Consider the following 18,975-nt stretch of genomic DNA (forward strand, 5'->3'; position numbering starts at 1 on the left):
TGTGATTTAACAGCCTTAGACACACTTTTACTTGCTAATGTTTTCGGCAGAAAGGGTACAAGGCCAGCAATCCTCAATCACGCACAAAGGAACAGGTTTTTATTACCTTCAACTATTTTGTGGCCCGAGTTGAAATTAAGGATGTAGGAGTGCTCTGACCTTACACTGAGTGCTTGTGTTAATTGCATTTTGACATGCCCTGAGGGTGAAAGATACTCTGCCCCTGACCAGCCAGGGTATCCCAGGACAGCTAAAATGGCACTTGGCACCCATGTCAAAGTTTATAACTGACCAAGTTGTTCATCAAATCAACGGAGTTTTGAGGAACAATTCATGCAGCCACATACCACCATCAGCTTTGAGATGAGACCATCCCAGCTGGAGCTCCCCCAACTGCACTCTCCAGCTCTCCATTTCCTACCAGCAGGAGTCTAGCTCCGGTGTAGACTTCTACAGAAACCCATCCTAAGTGATCTGAGTATCTCCCTGAGCCTGTTTCTCCTTCTACTCTGCCACTAACCAGAAGATAATTGCTTTAAATCAATCACATTGCTTTTTGCAGCCTTCGTGGAAGAAGGATAGCACTCACTTCCAATTTCCTGACCTGCCTGAAGAGCCAATAATATCAGTAACATTGACAACAAGAAGTGCTGTACACATGCCTAACAACAGCCTTCCTGTATGGGCAGGAACATGTTTAAATATTAAACACCCTGAGCAGAGAGAGTTAATGCTCCCAAACTCCTTCCACCACCTCAGCATTGTGACAGTGGCCTGTGCTGCTGCATATGCCAAAAACTCTTCACTGAGCTGGACAGGATTCATCTCACCTAACGAAGCCATCTCAGATATAGCAGTTTAAATCTCATCTTACTACTTGCAGGTTCCTTTCATGTGCTCTTCATGTTAACTTTAGATATAAAGAAAACTCAAGACTTCCAAAAATTAATGACTTTCAAACAGATACATTCGGGTGGAGTGAGACGGATGGTTTCCTGGAGATGCCTGTTTCTCTGCACAGAATATTAAAGGAACATGTGGTGGCCTGTTCAGGATTAAATAACTGCTCTTAGATGAGATGAATCCTAATCAGTATTAACAATATTACACAGTAATACCAGTATTAACAGCATTGCACAACTCCTGTTCTTCATCACACACAGTCTCCCACTGCTCTGATTCCCAACTGGCACCAAGAAGCATTTTGGCCAGTACTCACTGTACTTGGTTTTAGTGTGAATGGAGCAGTTCTCGGGGCAGACTTCAGCCACCAGCACAGGGCTGAACAGGTTGGGGCAGCACTCCAGCTTGGCACAGACCCTCCTGCAGAAATCTGCCACCTGATCTGACGTCCGCACAATCTTAACAGTTGCCCTGTAAGTCTTCCCTCTGTACCTAGAGAAGAGTGAAAAACCCATGTTACCAGTCAAGCAACACCCTCTTATGCTCCAGACCAAACTCTCCTCTGTTAGAGGAGTGACTTTCCTTGGGAGAGTCAGGCAGAATAGGTCTGTTTGTTTCAGTGGCTCCATTTCATATGGATTTGAAGAAGGAAAGGGTGAAATAAATCAGAGGTGTGGACATGATTCAGGAAGGAATGCATGTGCAGTCTTGGTATGTCTGTAGATATGGCAAAAGATAGGAAAAAAAACTCAGTAGGCTTGGGGAGGATCCTACACAGGACAGCAAGCCCATATTATGAAGTGATGCAAAGTTTTTGGGAGAGGATGTAGTCTCTCTTCATACACTGACCAATGATGAGATGCTTACAGCCCTTGCAGAGCTTTCTGGTCAGCACCCTGTGTTTGGGCTGCACTGGAGATGGTACTTTTGGTCTTCTCCATTGCCATCTTTCTTGCTCCCATACGACACTCCAGCTCCCAACAATCCCACAGATTCACTGTGCCATCTGTGGCTACTGGGACACTGTGAGGAAGTATCTGAGTGAAATGGTTCTCTCTGCCACACAGGGTCCAGATGATTTCAGCACTCTGAGATATGGACAATACAAAACCCAAGGACCTCACCAGGAATATCTGGAGTTGTGTAATGGGGCTGCAGCAACAGGCCCTAAAAACTGACTCCTACAGGGAATGCTCAGAGCAGGAACCTGCAATGAAAGGTTTGTCTTAAATTTGTTATGCTACTAAAACATTTATTTCGGTGTTTTATACAAAGTGTTTCTGAGCGATAAATGGCTAAGAAAGATACAGTTACACCCCAGCTGTACTACACTGTAGATGTGAACTCTGAAAAACCAATTATCCCCATAATTTATTAAACAGCAGCACCAAGCTATCGTAAACAGTGAGATAAGGTTTTTAAAACATCTCTTACACGTCCTGGGGAATGCAACACAAGAGACAATGATGCGAGCGCCTGGTGCCACGGCATTATAAATGTGCCCAGGGAAGAGTGACACACACGAAAGAAAAAGAGGGAGAGACAGTAAAAGAAAGATTACTGGATGGGAGGCAAGGAAAGATAGAGATACAGTCATCGGGAAAAAACGAGACAAAGCATTTTGGAGTGTGTTCAGATCCATAAATTCCTAGCAGGGAATCAGCTGGTGATAGTCAGATATGGAAGAGGAAAAGGAGGTGGTGGTGCAACAATGTTGTGGCCTGAGCATTTAAATATGCAGCATGTGCCCACACTCCACTCCCACTCTCTGAAGGTTTCATTGGGACACACAAAGCAACTGGAACACCACCTTTTGCTGCGCTCCCTCCCAGCAGCTCTTTCTGGAAACACTGGGCTGTGGGAAAAGGGTTTGAAACTGCAGTACAGAAAGTGTTATAAAGGGAACGCAAATGAAACTTGGGTCTGAGAACAGCCCAGTCTACCCACCCTCACATCACAAAAGACTCAGTCCAAACGATCGCCTCAACAAAAAACTCTTCCATAACCTGAATGAGCATTTCCACGAGGTGCCAGGCTCTGATATCCTATTTGGTGCCTGACCAAGGACCTCAAGCCATGGAAACAATCCTGATTCATTCTCATGAACGAATGAATGACTTAATGAGCCAACTTTTCACACACTTCAGAGGCCTGGACAGATGCCGTAAAATGGAAAACTGTTCCTTCCAGGTACAGAGCACTGTTATCCCAGCCTCCCTATAAAACAGCTGCACAGGCAGGCTGGCTTAAGAGAGTTTGGCAATACTTAATATCAAAAGATCAGATTCCACAGCCATTTGAATATATCTACTTAAAAATGTTTTGTATTTCTTTCCAATGTGTTTGAAGAGACTCCTGCCCTTATTACTTCTCCAGGAGCCATTAAGTTTAACAACAGCCCAGAGCACTGGGTCAGTAAGCCTGACTCTTGTGAAAGGCTGCAGAATTTCACCGTAATACCTCAACCCAAATAACTTTGGTTGGACTAAACCATCACTTCCAGACAAGCAGTGGCCTCCCCTCAAGGGTCTCCACACTGGAAGAAACCTGGCAGAGGGAGCACCCGTACCTATAACTCATGTGCTTACAGCTCATTTTAGGTCTGGATGCGTCTGAACTAAACTTACATTTATTTGTCCTTGTTCTGACTTTCACTACCAGGATGAAAAGACTGTGTCTGGTTTTGTTTCCTTGCAAACGCGCTATAATCAAATTGCCTCTTGATCTTCTTTCTTACAAGCTAAGAAAGCTGCCTGATGGGTATTATTCAAGGATGGCTGACTTTTTCTAACTGTGTGCTTCCTATTGTGTTTGCCTGCCCAGAAAGGACCCATTGTACTACAGAGCCTGCTGAAAGGAAAAGATGAAACCAGGAAAATGAACAACTGACTGATTTCATAGTCTGCTTTGAATGCAACACACATGTTAATTAACAGAACGGATGGTAAATGGAGATCACCATGACTGCAGCGATCAGTCTCAATAACCCAAGGTGTTAGTACTGGCCACAGTAATATTTTTTACATAATTTTGGCCTTGGTAGCCCCTCTTTCAACTATAAGCCAGGTCCTACTAATATTTTCCATATTCCTCACACACTGAAGATTTTTAACACAAGCACCACCAAATGTAATCTGAGCTGTTCTAGGACAGCCACGTGGAAGGAGCTCATTTGGATATAATCAGAAAACCCTTTTCCACTAGCATCTCTCAAAAAATTACCAACTTCTGATACTCCTATGGATGTTTTTATACCAGGACTCCTATCATCCCAACCACTTGTAACTACCAAGTAATCTGCACACACAGCATGGCAGCAACGGAGACTTGGAAAACCGCTGTGTCAAGGACAGTATTTTCAATTTTCTTAGAAACCACTGTTCTTTTAAAAAATTATTTTTCAGCTAAAACCAAAGAAATCTTTCTTCTCTCTTTCTCTGCCCTCAGATCCCAAAATTGGAGAAAACCTTACGGCTGAAACTATTTCCATGAAAAATACACTTGGGATCTTTGCTGACCCACAAGTGAAACTATTAAACGAACAGCATTTTTTCTGCAACATCATTCATCTGTTGAAGTTTCCTTTTGTGCTAAAATAGATCAGAGGTTCATGAGAACACAATATCTTCCAGGAGCTCCACTTCAGGACTGTTGTGTGATGGCACAAAAAGTCTTGTGCTGAAGACACTTCAAACAGCAAGAACACTGAGATTACCCTCATTTTCAAAAGTCCCATTCTAAGGAGTTCTGACAGTTCTTGAGACTAATTTGAACAACTCAGGAGCTAAAAGTCTCAATTTCCCTTGGGGAGACCAAAACCTCCTGTCTATTCTTTTGCAAGAAATTTGCATTTTGTCTTACTACCTGAAAGTCCTCCAGACATAAGAGGAAACTTCCTTCAGAGCTACTTAATCACCCAGTGACACTCTGAACTCCTGAAGACAGGATTCAGAAAGGGAACTGGAATGCTCTGCTTTTAAGGGCACGTTTCATAAGTCTCCTCCTGAAATAAAGGGTCTAAGTCATTCCACTGGTCCTAATGACTTCTACCTCCAGTATTTGGCACAGAAGGCCACCTGGTCACATTAATTCCTCCTTGCAGTGCTTCAGAGGCAGAGCTGGTGTGGAAGAGAAACCAAATCACACAAGCTGTAGCTTTGAACTGACCTTTGAGGAGACCCATCACTAACTGGCTGCCACCTGGACTTCATGTCAATGATTGTGTCCAGTTAACTTTCCACTCATCACACACACATTCAATCTTTATCTCCCACTGTCAGAGACTGTGTGGAAAGTCTTGCTAAAATGAACATAAATTCATTTCCACTATTTTTTCCTCAACCACCAAACCAGTCATCTCATCACATCAGGCACAACTTGCCCTTTGGTTCTTGCCAGTCACCTACTGGTCCTGCATGCTCTTGGAAATGGCTTTCAAGAGTATCTGCCTAATAACCTTTCCAGGAATGTTAGGCTGACAGCCTGTACTGACTTGGATTCTCCCTCTTGCCCTTCCCAAGAAGGGATGTGACAATTGCCTTTTCCCAGATATCAAAAAACTTCCCTCATCCTTCCAAATACGACAGTGAGTGGCCTTGCAATGACATTACTCTCAGGCAGAGCTGGCTGCACCCCAAGTGGTTCCATGCACTTGTGCACATCCAGTTTCCAGTGTATTTAACTACTTTTCCATTTACTATGAGTAACATTTCATTCCCTCAAACAGGATCAGAGACCTGGGAGGCTTGAAAGCAACCCTTACTAGCTAAGGCTGAGGCAAAGAAGACTTCAAATACCTCAACATCACCTATCACAAGTGAAAGGCAGTCTTCTAAAACATCTGCAGTAAAGAGACTTTCTTTGAAATGCAGCCTTATAAATAAGCAATGATGTCTGGGACAGGGGTAAATATTCCTAGAGTTCAGCTACTGGATTTGAGCAGCAATCAAAATTTCATTTAGTGGAGGTGTCCAGGAACACTCATATATCTTATTTTGATCAACTGGGCTTCATACAAGACTCAGTACACTCGTACTGTTTATATCCAAAGTCTTTCAAAAATATGTAAGTCCAAAGAGCCCCACTTACAGCCTTTAGAAATTAAAGCCCTTAAAAAGCATAAAGTCCCTCAAGCATTTTATGTGAAATTGGGAAGGCAAATCTAGATGTAGGCACTGAACTTAAAGCACCAAAACCATGAGGGCTGAACGCCCACAGCTTCGGCTGGCCCTCCTGGGAATTCAGAGGATCAAGCCTGACATTTCTAACTCATCATCACCAATAAATCAGGTTTGACTATTTTCACAGAGAGCCAGCAGCGCTGATGGGAAATGACTGCCCTCACACATTGCAGACACATCCCTTTGGACAATCTAAATTGTTTATCTTCTTTGCAAGGTGAGCGTAATTGATTCTGCTCTGGTCACTGAAGACAGCAGAGCAAACCAAGCACAGGCTGCCCCAGGACTGACATAATGCATTCCTGGCAGGGCATCATTTGGCATTTGGGCCAGTGGGAAAAACAGCCTTCTCTTCTCCTCACCACCCTCCTCCCTCCCCTTTGCTCTACCCCACTGCACCGTCACTGCAAACAAACAACAACATTGCCGAGATCCAAGGAGGTGTCAGTTCCCATCAGAAGGAAGGAGGTGACATGACATGTCACACGACAGCAGCGCTGCTCCAGCTGTAGAACTGTCATCATTAGCAGCGAGGCACCATCAGAAGCCCGTGTAGCTGGAATTTGGGATACACAGGCTCATTACAGGTCTCTGTTTAAGCTTCTGGAGCGTAACTGACTGTCACACCTGATGTAACGTGTCATGTGCCCTCTGCATATTCCACAGTGTCTGATTTCATGACCATGTTTTATTTTCTGCTCCTGAACAATCAAATGCAATTAAAACTTCTTGACGAAGCAACTCAAGCAAACTCAGGAAGTCCTAGGGCAGCCAGACAGTCTTGGAGCATGTCAACCCACTGTCATCCACTCCTAGAAGTACCCAAACTACCCACAGGCAAGCTGGCATGGCCACCAAGCACTGCTCAGTGGGGAGAGCTACAGCCACAGAAGCCAGACAGCTGCAGGAACAAGGTGCTGTCCAGCCCCATGAGCTCTGTCTCCTCAGGAGCCACGTTGGATGGGAATACATTGCCATTCTTAGAAGTCACTTCAAAACTTGCTGTCCCAGCTCTGAGCCTGTAATGATCCATTCTGTGGCTTAATAAAGTTGAAAGATGCTGCCTCACTCGCTGAAGAGCTGAGGTTGCTGCTTCCTGGGGTAGCCAGCACACAGGAACACATACACAGCCTGGGACTGGCTGGCCAACATAAAACACCGAATCTTCTTGCTGCTTTTATCTGGCAGCTATTTAGATATAAGAAGTATCCCAGCAGCCTGGCTGTCCTGCTGAGTAGATGGGAGGAGGAAACAGACACAGGAAAGGATGGGCAAAAGCATGATGGAATAAAGTAACAGAGATGGAGGTGCTCATGACTATGATTAGCACATCAGGTTATCAGTGAAGGAGGGTAAGGGGTTAACATGATACAAACAAGTGATGACAATCTCTAGCAGCCCATGTATTCCCAGCTGAGTTGTTCCTCCTGGTCTAAGCACACTTGGACTCAGCAGGATGCTGGGGTTGCAGTGGATTGAGCTGTAGACGTAGCTGACTATCAAGGATTGACAGTAAAACACTTTCCAGGCTGTCTCCAATTAGAAATATGGATTGCAGCAGCCTTAAGAAATAGATACTTCTGCTTTTGCACAAGGTAAATCCTACTTTTGGATACTGCTAATTGGAAAACTGCCTATGAGCTCAGTTCTTTGCAGGACAGGATATTAAGATGGGGCATTACACCCTGATCTCACAGCTGTAGGTGTGTAAGTACCTGTCCTATGTACCTGTAGAGTGCATTATCTTAAGTTTGGCAGTACAAGGTGTGAAAGCCTGGAATCAGTGGAAACCAGGTCATGGACCTGTTTTTTTATGAAAATCTGCATGAGCAAGGTTGGCTTTTAGGTTTCCATCCACAACATTTTAATTGACAAACACAAAAGCATGACTTTATACACGGGTGAAAGCAGCAAATTAAAAATTAGATTTTCTAGTAGCTTTTCATTTCTATTTGCACTCCTCCTTCACAAAAGCAGTTTAAGAGTATGCAGAATAAAAGGTTCTGAATTCTCTCCCTCAAACAGAGAATACATGAACTTTCTAGAGTATCTGCATGGGCCAAGATCAAATACAATAGCAATCAATAGTGCTGTATGTGGCAGCCAATCATTTCTAATAACCAAAAGAAAATTGCTTTTCTTTGAAAAGGAGTAACAGAGTTCAGTACAAAGGGTGAGCTTCGCTGCATTTAACTTCAGTACTCAGAAAGTCAAGGTGACCATTAGTCAAGGAAGAGAGCTGTTTTCAAAGAACTGTTTGCTGACATCCATCTTAAAGTGGGAAGAATTGCTCTTCAGAGGGACTCTGGAGAGAGCTGAGGTGAGACTCCCCTCTTTTAGAGAGACAATGGTTAGTGAAATACATCCTAACTATACCCATTAAATAAAGAAGACATAAATGAGTAGATTTTAAAGTTGGAAAGAGAAATTGAGTATTTACTAGACACATATTCTAGAAAGGCATCAAATCTTGACCTGAATCTCCAATTTGCTACTATTTTGTCCCAATCAGCCTCCTGCTAAAAAATGTGCCCCTGCTAATTTGTCTGAACTTTTTTTTGTACCATTCATTCTCACCAGTTTTTTCTGCATTAGCCTGGCAGGTTCTATATTAAAAACAGCAATACTCCTACATTTAGAAAGCCAGGAATTGAGTTAATTCAGTAATAGCCAAGCTTATAAGAACAGCTTATCATAAAACTCAGGACTTCACTTCATCAAAAACTGGATGGCTGCTTGGAGAAAGACAATAGAAATGAACCGTTCAGGTGAATATTTCATTTCTGAAGTTACTATAGAAAGAATCAAATAATTCAATGAAGCAAAAAGATAATTAGAAAAGTAAAACTCTCACAATAGAAAAAAAAATCTTTTCTTCTCTCCTTTTCTTTTCTTCTTAGTCAGTTCCATTTTTGAAACCTCCCAAATAAAAGAACACACAGTGAAGACTTACTTTGCTTTAAGTGTTTCCTCTTGGAAATTCCACTGAGGGTCTTCCACTAGCTGCAGTTCTCGTAAAACGCTCCCTGGCTTGTAAGCTGCATTGATCACCATGCTGAGAACCTATTGAGAGACAAAACCAACAACACTGATGGGTCTAAAAGCAGTCCTTGACCACACTGAATACGGTCCCAGGTGCTGCACAGGCAGGAGCAGCTTACAGGTCCCTATTTGTGTCCAAAACTGCACAAGGTAAGTGCTGGATGCAATGAGTAGAGGTCTCAGAGTGGATCAATGTGTATTGTAGGTGACACCTGAGTCTGATATGGTAAGTGCATTAAATGATGCCAGCTAACCCCAAAAACCTCCTGCTCATCAGTAATTTTTGTCTCTCTTGTGGAGAGACAGACACTCTCTCCCAAAGTAGATTCCATTTGTTGCATCTATAGTGGTTCCATTTAATAAAAAAAAAATGAAAATAGTTCTGAAGGCACAACCAGGTACAGTGTCAGTGCACCACCACACACTGAACACTGAAGGGGAAATTCACATACTTGAGGTCAGCAATATGCTTAAATGCCTGAGTGCTGTGTGCCTTGACTGTATTAGCAGAATATTAATGAAGTCTACACAAAAAGAGTTTGCAGGAGGTGTGCCTGAAACCCAGTGTGTGTCCACTCTGTACAACAAAACACATGTGCCAATCCATTTAATCCAAAGTCACTCAGAATAAAAATGATTCCTTCTATTGGCTCAGGGAATCCAAGCTTTAATAGTCTACGCTTGGCCTAGGGAGATAAACACAAGAAAAACAAATCTCTGAACAGCACCAGACCGTGTGTTTGAACACTCTGAATTGTGTGCACATGAATGACTCCACAGTGAGTCTGGATTGGTTTTCATCTAATTTAGCTCTTTACCTAATGCCTGTTCTTAATTCTTTGGGGGCCTGCAAATGATTTCAGTATGATTAACATCTTAAAAGTTTCCCCAGCACCCATGAACGCAGTTCATCAGAAATGAAAAAAATAACTAGGTCATGCTGCAAAGACCGATGTGTTTATGTTTGGGTTTTGTCTTTTTTTCCTTTGGGTTGATTTTTTTTTTCTTTAAATCCAGCAACCTGAGGATTTGCTAACATTTTGAAAACCCTATAGGATTAATCGTTTCCAGGTAAGGGCTTCACTTAATGCTGCTCAGTACCCTGTAAAATGGCATTAGTTGGAATTGCTTGGATAGGTTATTTACCAGAAGCAAAATTTAATCTATTCTTGGGCCCTAGGAAACATTACTCAAACCACTCTTCAAGAAAGTACAATTAGAGACACCAAAGTCATGCCTAATAATAGCACCAACATCTTATGCAGCTCTGATCATCTGTACATTTCAGAGTACCCTATAAGGAAGAGCAGGAGCACAGTTCCTATCTCACACATGGGGAAGCTACAACACAGATTTACCTACAGCTCTCCAGCTGGTTCCTATTTCATCACACAACCCTTTACACAATGATTCCAAGAGAATGGTTGATGAGAAGCTCGTTGCAGTATGAGAAGCTTGGCATGACCTGGCAATGTGAGCTGTAAGCCCTGGAAGCCAACTGTGTCCTGGGCTGCATCCCCAAGAGCATGAGCAGCAGGTGAGGGAAGGGATTCTGCTCTCATGAGACTCCACTTGGAGTGATGCATCCAGCTCTGGGACCCCAAATGCATGAAGGGCGTGCTAGAGCAAGTCCAGAGGAGGCCACAAAGATGCTCCAAGGGCTGGAGCACCTCTGCTCTGGAGACAGGCAGAGAGCTGGGGGTGTTTAGCCTGGAGAAGGCTTCAGGCAGACCTTACAGTATCTTCCAGTACCTGAAGGGGCTACAAGAAAGTTGGAGAGGGACTTCTGACAAGGGCATGGAGTGACAGGACAAGGGTTCAAACAGAGAGGGCATGTTTAGATCAGATACCAGGAAGAAATTCTTTACTGTGAGGTGCTGAGGCACTGGAACAGGCTGTCCAGAGAAGCTGTGGAAGCCTCATCCCTGGAAGTGTTCAATGCTGGACAGGGCTTGGAGCAACCTGGTCTAGTGGAAGGTGTCCCTGCCCATGGACAGGGGAGTCAGAACTAGAGAATCTTTAAGGTCCCTTCCAATCCAAACCATTCTAGAACTCTGTGAAGAAAGCTCCAGAGTGAGCCCATCCAGTTGCTCATCCACATCTTTTCTTGCCTGTCTCCCACCAAAAGAACTGATGGGGCACCACCCTCTGACACACAGACACTGAGACCTGATGTAGAGAAGCCAAAGGTCAGTTTTCAAAACACCAAGTGCCTGTGTAGGTCCCACACTCATTTACAACTCATCAGGTGTGTTCCCCTCTTGATCAGCAAATCCATGGAGTTATTTAACAACTACACAGGAGCCTGTTAGCAAAGCTCTTCTTAAGCCCACTTCTACACCCACCCTGTTTGCTGGTGGGATAGCCAGGAGCAGAAAGCGTCTTGCTGACCAATTCCTGGAAACAGTGCTGTCCTGCCCCTTTACCAGGGTGATGGGTGTTTGCATAAGTTGTCAGAATAGTTAGGAAATGAGCAAGAAAAAAACCCCCAACTCTGCAACACCAGTGTGGCCATGTCTGGGCATTATCCCAGATCCTAATCAATTCCAGCCCTGCAAAGGGACCTGTGATGCCAGGACTTTTCTCAAAGCTGGCTTATCATCAGCAGGACTCTGTAAACTTCCAAACTCAGTTTAAAAAAAAGAGTGTTTTGCAAGAACAACTATTTCCCTTTCAGGGAAGAAAAAAATGTTTTTTAAAACCTCTGCCTTTTACTCTTCTTCAAATAAGTTACTGCATTTGGCATTTCACCCTACAATAGAGTTATCTACCATGTTACCTTCTAACAACATTATTGCTTCATATTATACAGAGATGTAAACAGATACTTGGAAAAAACTAACAGTTATTAAAAGAAAAACAGTGACAAAACCTAGATCAGTTTCCAGCTTTCCAGCTTCTGACTTTCTCTGGAGATGGAAAGTTACGTCAACCATATCAGACTGGTCAAATTCCCTTTGGCTGGAGTGGGGACCAGCCTGAGATTCTGGTAGTTTATTTTCAGCCCTCTCCATCAGGAATGCTTTGGGTGCAGCCAATTGTGCCTTGGAGCAGAGTGGGGGACAAGGCAATACCAGCCTTTGCTGCTATGCACAGATGAGGTTTTATTTTGATACTGTTGAACTTTCGATTTTCAGAGGATGGAGTCACATCACTGACTGTGATCACTCAGCACCACCACAGACCTCTACCCAACCTTAAAAGAACCTGACATCTTAGCAACAAAGTTTTCTAGTTCATGTATTTTCTCATGCACTAGGGCTCTTTTCTGAGCATATCCAGATATGCCTAATGCCACTGGGAAGTTCAGCACTTTTCTTTGGTATTCACACATTTTCTATCTTTACCCTGCTTTAAATGGTCCCAACCCTGGATGAAGTTTTCTCAGGAGTTATCACCGACAAGGTGCAGCTCAAAATACCATCACAACCTCTTTTGTCCCGTTCAAGGTCCCAATGATCAGCATCCCTAGGAGGAGAAGCTCAATTTCCCTCCTCTATCTGAGATATAAGCCCACAGTTACCTAACAAGTGGGATGCTAAGTCCCAGGCTCAAGGCAGGACAGCAAACTTTATTTTATTTTACTTGGAATACTGATGGGGCACAGAAAGAGAAAGGAAAATGAACTATTTGGGATTCTTTCATTAGGTGATCAAGGATCTAAAAGCCATCTTTTGTCACAGTCAAAGCTGTAGCACGGAAGTGTTGACATGCTTAGGGTAGTCCATGACATTCAAAGATACAGATGGTAGATCCTAACTTGGAGGAACTATTACAGACAAGCTGAAGTCCACAGAGCTGTCTTGAGGAGGATGTTAGTGAACCCTCTTGCAGAAACGCAGTTTATACCTTTCCAGACTTTAGAGGTTTCTGTCATTCCAATATCTGGTCAGTAATGATAACTCTATCAGCCTGGCTAAATCATATACCTAAGGCTCAGTGCAAGCTATTTAATTTTCTGAGCACCATGATTTAATTATGCAAATTTCTCCTAAGAAGTCATGCTGTGCTACAAAAAGTGCAAGTTGCAGAGTGCAATAGCCTTTCTTCACAAATGCTAGCTGATTTCTCCTGTTTGCATCAGTTGGACAGACACATTACCTTTAAGCCCATTTTCTTTTTAAATAGAGAAAGAGCAAAGCGTCTTAAAAACAGTAAGAGCAGTAAGCAATAAGGCTAATTAATCTTTACAGCATATTTCTCTAAAATATGGTGGGTTATAGATCATCTGGAGTCTTAAAAAGACACCTCATTCCATTTTACAATGTTGCTGTGGAGCTGTTGGCATAGACGGACAAACTGTTCTTAAGTGTTTTTTAGATATTCTGACCCAAGAAACTAAATCTAAAGCTGACAATGTGTGTTTAATTTAACTTAAAGTCAGCATTTATTACATATCACAGCTACTTTACAGTCACCACTTTTCAGCCCAGGTGCAATTGCTGGATGGCAATAGCTGATGTCTCCACTGTATTTGGCTCCAAGTTTCAACTTCTTTTCCAAGAAAATATCTCAGGAATGAGAAAAATTTTGCAGTTGATGTCAAACAACAGGCATTACCAACTCACTTGCCTCTTACAGTGAAAGAAACCACAATAAACCACTGGTCCCAGCAGAAACTTGTGCTGGCACTGGGAATAATGAACAGCTTAGGCTTTAAAAATAAATTTGGCACTAAACAGCACAAGAGCTACTTGTTGCTCACCTAAGGCTTTGCAGAGATGCAAGAGTACACACAGGGTGATGCTTCACTGCATCAGTGATGGAGGTAAGGACAAGATCTTGTGGGAAAAGAGGGCTGAGGAGCATCATGAACTACAGCTGTGTTGAATTTCTAGATACAGCCCTCAGGGTTGAGTTTGGAGGAAGGCAGAGGATGGGGAGCTACTCCCTCAGCACCCAGCCAGGAGCAAGGTCTCCCATCAACTGATGCCAGAGAGGACATCTGCTCTCTTCTTGCTTCAGGTAATCCAGGATGGGGAATGGGGCAGGAGTTGGGTGTTCAGCTGGTTTTAGTCCAGGCTTTCTATCAGTCTCAAACACAGAAGCATCTCCATCACAGAGACTGCTGCCCACAGTGAACTGGCTGGCAAACAGCACAGGTTTTTTAACCAGAGTAGCTCTAAAGGCAGTGAGTTATGGTTGGAGATCAGGGTGATTAAAGAGGTTCTCATCAGGCTGCTACTGCTTCAGTTCCCCTTTCACAGCTGTGTTTTGAATTGTCTTTCCCACCCTCCCCCGTGTGTTGCCAAAGTAAAGCCCATCTATAATTTATCTATTCCAGACAAGTTATGCTGATGCATAATTTACAACAGCTTGCAATTTTCCTATATAATGAGAAAGATAATTATAAAGCATTTGTAGTCTTGGGGACACACCATCAGTAGGTGTAAAGAAAAACCAAAGCATCAAGCTCAGCACCAAGACCGTGTCTGGAGGGATGGGGACCCATGTGAGCTCCTTGGCTGTGCAAACCCTCGTGTTTACAGCCTTGGGCTGGAGGAGGTACGTCCTGCACTGCTCTCACCACTCAGCTCCACAGTCCTTCTGGGCACTCTGGCATCTGTTACACAACATCATCTCAATGCAGGGATGTATTCTTTGCCCTTTCTTGCCTGCTCCATGTGCTGGGTACCCCCATCCTCCCCACTGCCCACGGTTCTCTGAGCTTCTGGCACCTCTCTTATCTCAGCAACAGCTGACAGGAGTCAGGTGTATCTCCCCTACAGCAACACCATGAATTTCTTCTCTTCACCCTTTCCAGAATTTGGAACTAGTTCCCATGGCCAGAATGAGCTTAAGGCCATTAGTAAACTTGAATTTATCTGCAAAATAACACTGACCAATGCTGGGCCATTGCCATTGTCCTGTTCCTTGGGAAGTTGTTCATGTCTCCAAAAACAAGAGTCCCATGTCTCTATGATGCTGCTATTTGTTCCTTCAGCAAACGATTCTGCAAGGAGGCAGAGCAAGAGAAAACAGACTGCTCTGTAGGAAGCTCAGGCTGGTTTTCACAGTGGGCAGTTAGTCCCATTCTTGAGGAATTTGGAGAATTTGGTGTTAGCAAAGGCTGAAATACCAAGGGAGGACCTGGCAGAAGCTTTGCACTGCTTATGTTTTCAAAATCCAAATTCCAGGAGGAAAGGAGGAAGAAGCATTAGCATAAGTATTGACTGTGCATGCTTCATGTTTTTCCCCCATGTTGCTTTTTCATGGCCTGTTTTTCAAGTAGCAGCAGATTGCTAATGCTCCCCATCAGCAAGCCACGATGGACTTGCTTTCAAATTTGGCAGCTGTCAACTCTTGCTCTGCAACCACTTTATCCTGCTTTCTGCTGAGGGCTGTTTTTGACTTGCTTCTCTGAGACCCAAGCGTCCCACCTGCACAGGCAGCTGGATTTCTGGGCTTTTGTGTATAAATTAGTGCAGGTGATGAGGAACTGAGTGGAGACATGGGAGTCACACTGCAGTACAGTACTGGATGTTTTCAAAAGTGGTGGTTTATCTGGGAGGAATCTCACCTTCCAGGTATTCCTGTTAAGGGCTGGATTCATCTAATTTCAGACAACTGCAAACATCCTGAGCTGGGCAGTGAGGGTCTTTCAAATACATCAGATAAACAGATGCTTGGAAGTTTCCATGTTTTTCCACCAAGGGCAGAGGGAGCTCAGATATTCCCCTGCATTCACATCAAGTGGGGTTTATTTAGGTACAGAACTGAGAGTTGGAAGATCTGGATTTCTGGAAGACCCGAGTCAAACTGAAATGGTGCCTAATGGAATTCTGTTTATCCAACGGTACCATCCTGTCCTCTGCCACCTGCACTCACCTTACATTTTATCTCTGCATGGACTACCAATATTTGTGGAAAATACTTATGAATTTGTTTCAAATCAGGCAGCTTTTCTCTGAGGTGAACAGCAAGTGCTCAGCACTCCGGATTTGTCCCAAAGCAAGCCCTGACTGGGTCAGGATGAAATCAGCAAATAGCACACACCCCTGCTTAGCTTTCCATCCTGTTCCCCAATGTTTTGGGCCCCACTGGACCATGGTCACACACACATGGTCACCCACACTGAATCTGCTGCCCAACAGCATTGTGAATGCTGAGAAACAGGCTGATGGCAACAACCACAGAGGCTCTCTCTGAGGATAGCTCCGGTCAGAACCTGAATTCTCTTGCACAGTTAGACAAACCTTACTCCCAGACCAACACAATTCCCCATGTTTCAAAAACTTCACCTCTCCCATCAAAACCCACAATGCACATACCTGCCCCGTATTCCCACCTTGCAGTTTTGCCTTATGGAAACCACTACAGAGCTCCAGGACAATTTTAGGTGCACTGTTTCCGAATTCTGGGTCTGGCAAGCCACACCCATACTTTTCCCCTGAGATCCCCCCAAAAGACAGCTGAGCCATACCTCCTTGAGGACCAGCACACACTTGCCAGGCCCCACAGATTGAGGTAGCTCTGCGATCCTGCCTTTGTTTAAATATGGACCTGAGAAGCAGCGGTGGTTGATGTAGAGCTGGGGGCAGCAGTATCTCCCATTGATGGTGCCTGCAAGGAGAAAGTAGCATTGATGTGCCTGTTGCACTGTTGTATGATAAATCAAGAGCTCCTCCTAGATGTGGGAAGGAGGGGAGAAGAGTAGAGAGGGCACAGAATTCTTCCCTGGGACAGAGGGTAGGGAAGCCCCCGCTACTCAAATCTGTCCAACAGGGGAAAAGCAAATGTTTGTAATAGTGACTGATTTGGCTGCACTCCCTGCTGAAAGGAGAATGGGGAAAGGATTTCATTCATGACAGGCCTCATTGCTCTTTCATAATTCTCGTTGCAGATGGACATGAGCAACTCAGTTGCAACCTGCCTGAAAGGGGACGTATGAGCTGACTCTCAAAGACAGGGAATCAGCTCAGGGAGAACATTCATGTGGAAAGCCCTAGAAACCCCTCTTCAGCTACTGTCCAACGCAGTGCCATTCCCCTGATCCACCATGGGTATATAGAGCAGTTTTCCTTGTCTGGGCTAATTATAATTGGCTCCTTTATAGCCCATGGAGAGAAACAGGCACTTTTAGATGTTATTCATGTGCCATCCAAGTGGTTATCCACTCCTTTGGCTATCATACCCAAAAAGACCCTTTCATCCCCGTTTGATTGTAACAGGGCCTGGGATGTTGGCTCCAATGCCAACGTGTGTCCCACAGCCTGCTGAAAAAAAAAGCGAGTTAAATCTTGCCCGTCCTGCTGAGTCTGCACCATTAGCTGGATGAATATTGCACTCTCAGAGCCTCCTGCCATTGCTAAAGGGGAGAAAACTTTGCAGCAGCCATGCCACACAGTCCTGATGCCAACACAGGGACCCATGGAGGCCTGGTGTACACAATTTCACTGATGCCAATTAACAAGTCACATCCATCTCCACCAGGGTTTCATTAGCCCGGCCCTAACATCATTCAGCTGAAATGAGCAAGCTCCAGGGGAACTGTGACAGCCCCAGCAAGACACAGTGCTCACTGTGGAGGACCAGATCCTCACCTGCTGTTCATCATGCACTGTTGGTGGGTTTACACCACTTTATACCCCCAGAGGATGTGGTTCCATCTCCCCACCCATATGACAGATCTCTCCCTTTTTGGGGTCATCCCCCTCCACACAGGCAATGGGTCCTTGAAATAAGGGCCTTACCTGTTGTGTCTGGCTGAGGAACCGGGCAGAGGTCATGAGGTATTTTCTCAACAGGCACTGTGGATGGTAACCTGTCAAAGAGCAATTTTGGTGTCATTAAAAGTGTCAGACAGGATAAAAGGGCAGAACCAGCCTTCAGGATTGACCAAAAGATACACCAGCACCTGCCTGGGGCAAGGAATGGAGATACTTCAAACACAACCCCACTTCCACATGGTTTATCACAGCCCAGGGCCAGGGTATTGCAGAAGAAGGAGCCTGATCCACCCCTCCTCCAAAAATATACTCTGATCTGTGAGCCTTAGCCCTGCAGGCTGAAAATATTCTCACTTAAACTCCTTAAATTCCAGTTTCTACAAACTGGAAGGGATAGATAGGGAAATGCCCTCCTGGTACATGTCCATCTTCCCTAAGAATCCCTTACTGGCCATCAGACACAGGCTGCAAAGACCCAACCAGTAAAACAATTTCTGTTACAGAGACTTTCTAGCAAATATATTGGATTTAAAAGAATCCTCCTGTCGACTGTGTTGCAGTGTCTAGACAGTAGTTAGCTAAGCCACACAGCTGCTGTGTATTATCCCCCCTGGAAGACCTGATGCATTCCTGTAAAAATACCACCTTAAATAACAAAAACTTACTGCTTTTCTGGTTGCACAACTGCAATTCTTCTCTTCCTTCGCACTGCAAAAATGAAGCAAGGAAGAAAAAAATCATTTTGTACCCTTCTGTCCTATAAAGTGCACCCTGAATGCATAAAAAGCTGTGTAAATGCACTGACAATAAAAAGACTTCCAACACAATGAAATGGTACTTAATTACTATCACCATCTTTCCTTGGTATTTTTTAACTAAGTCACTACATCATTAAAACCTACTTTAAAGATGTAATAATACATTTAATCTTTCCTCTGGAATGCTAATATTGTGTTTTATGGGATCAGTATAAAAGAAAAAGTTAAAATAAAAACACAAATATTTTTCCATACAGCAACACATATGGATAAGATTACATTTTACAAGCATGATTACCTCCAGCATAATTTATCCCTCACTATAAATTGTGATAAGGCTGCATAATGTTGCCATAGCAGTATTCTCTCAAATTAGGCCCTGGCTGCCTGATTTTTAACTTAAGCATATTTAACTCTTTGAAA

The 18,975-nt window shown here is 43.9% G+C and overlaps 1 protein-coding gene across 3 annotated transcripts in view; it reads right to left on the reverse strand.

Moving 5' to 3' along the window:
• Window positions 1-18,975, reverse strand: part of SFMBT2 (Scm like with four mbt domains 2) — a 116,071-nt gene that overhangs the window by 12,423 nt on the left and 84,673 nt on the right. For all 3 annotated transcript variants that reach the window (XM_027739947.2, XM_027739946.2, XM_039383486.1), the window contains 5 exons: window positions 18,460-18,502; window positions 17,819-17,889; window positions 16,549-16,688; window positions 9,037-9,146; window positions 1,220-1,395 (listed from right to left, as the gene is read on the reverse strand). In XM_027739947.2, coding sequence (XP_027595748.1) covers window positions 1,220-1,395; window positions 9,037-9,146; window positions 16,549-16,688; window positions 17,819-17,889; window positions 18,460-18,502 — 540 coding nt within the window. The remainder of the gene's footprint in view (window positions 1-1,219; window positions 1,396-9,036; window positions 9,147-16,548; window positions 16,689-17,818; window positions 17,890-18,459; window positions 18,503-18,975) is intronic.

Source organism: Pipra filicauda, unplaced genomic scaffold (assembly GCF_003945595.2).
Source record: "Pipra filicauda isolate LSUMZ 115617 unplaced genomic scaffold, ASM394559v2 scaffold311_size1313980_pilon, whole genome shotgun sequence".
Classification (NCBI taxonomy): Eukaryota; Metazoa; Chordata; class Aves; order Passeriformes; family Pipridae; genus Pipra; species Pipra filicauda.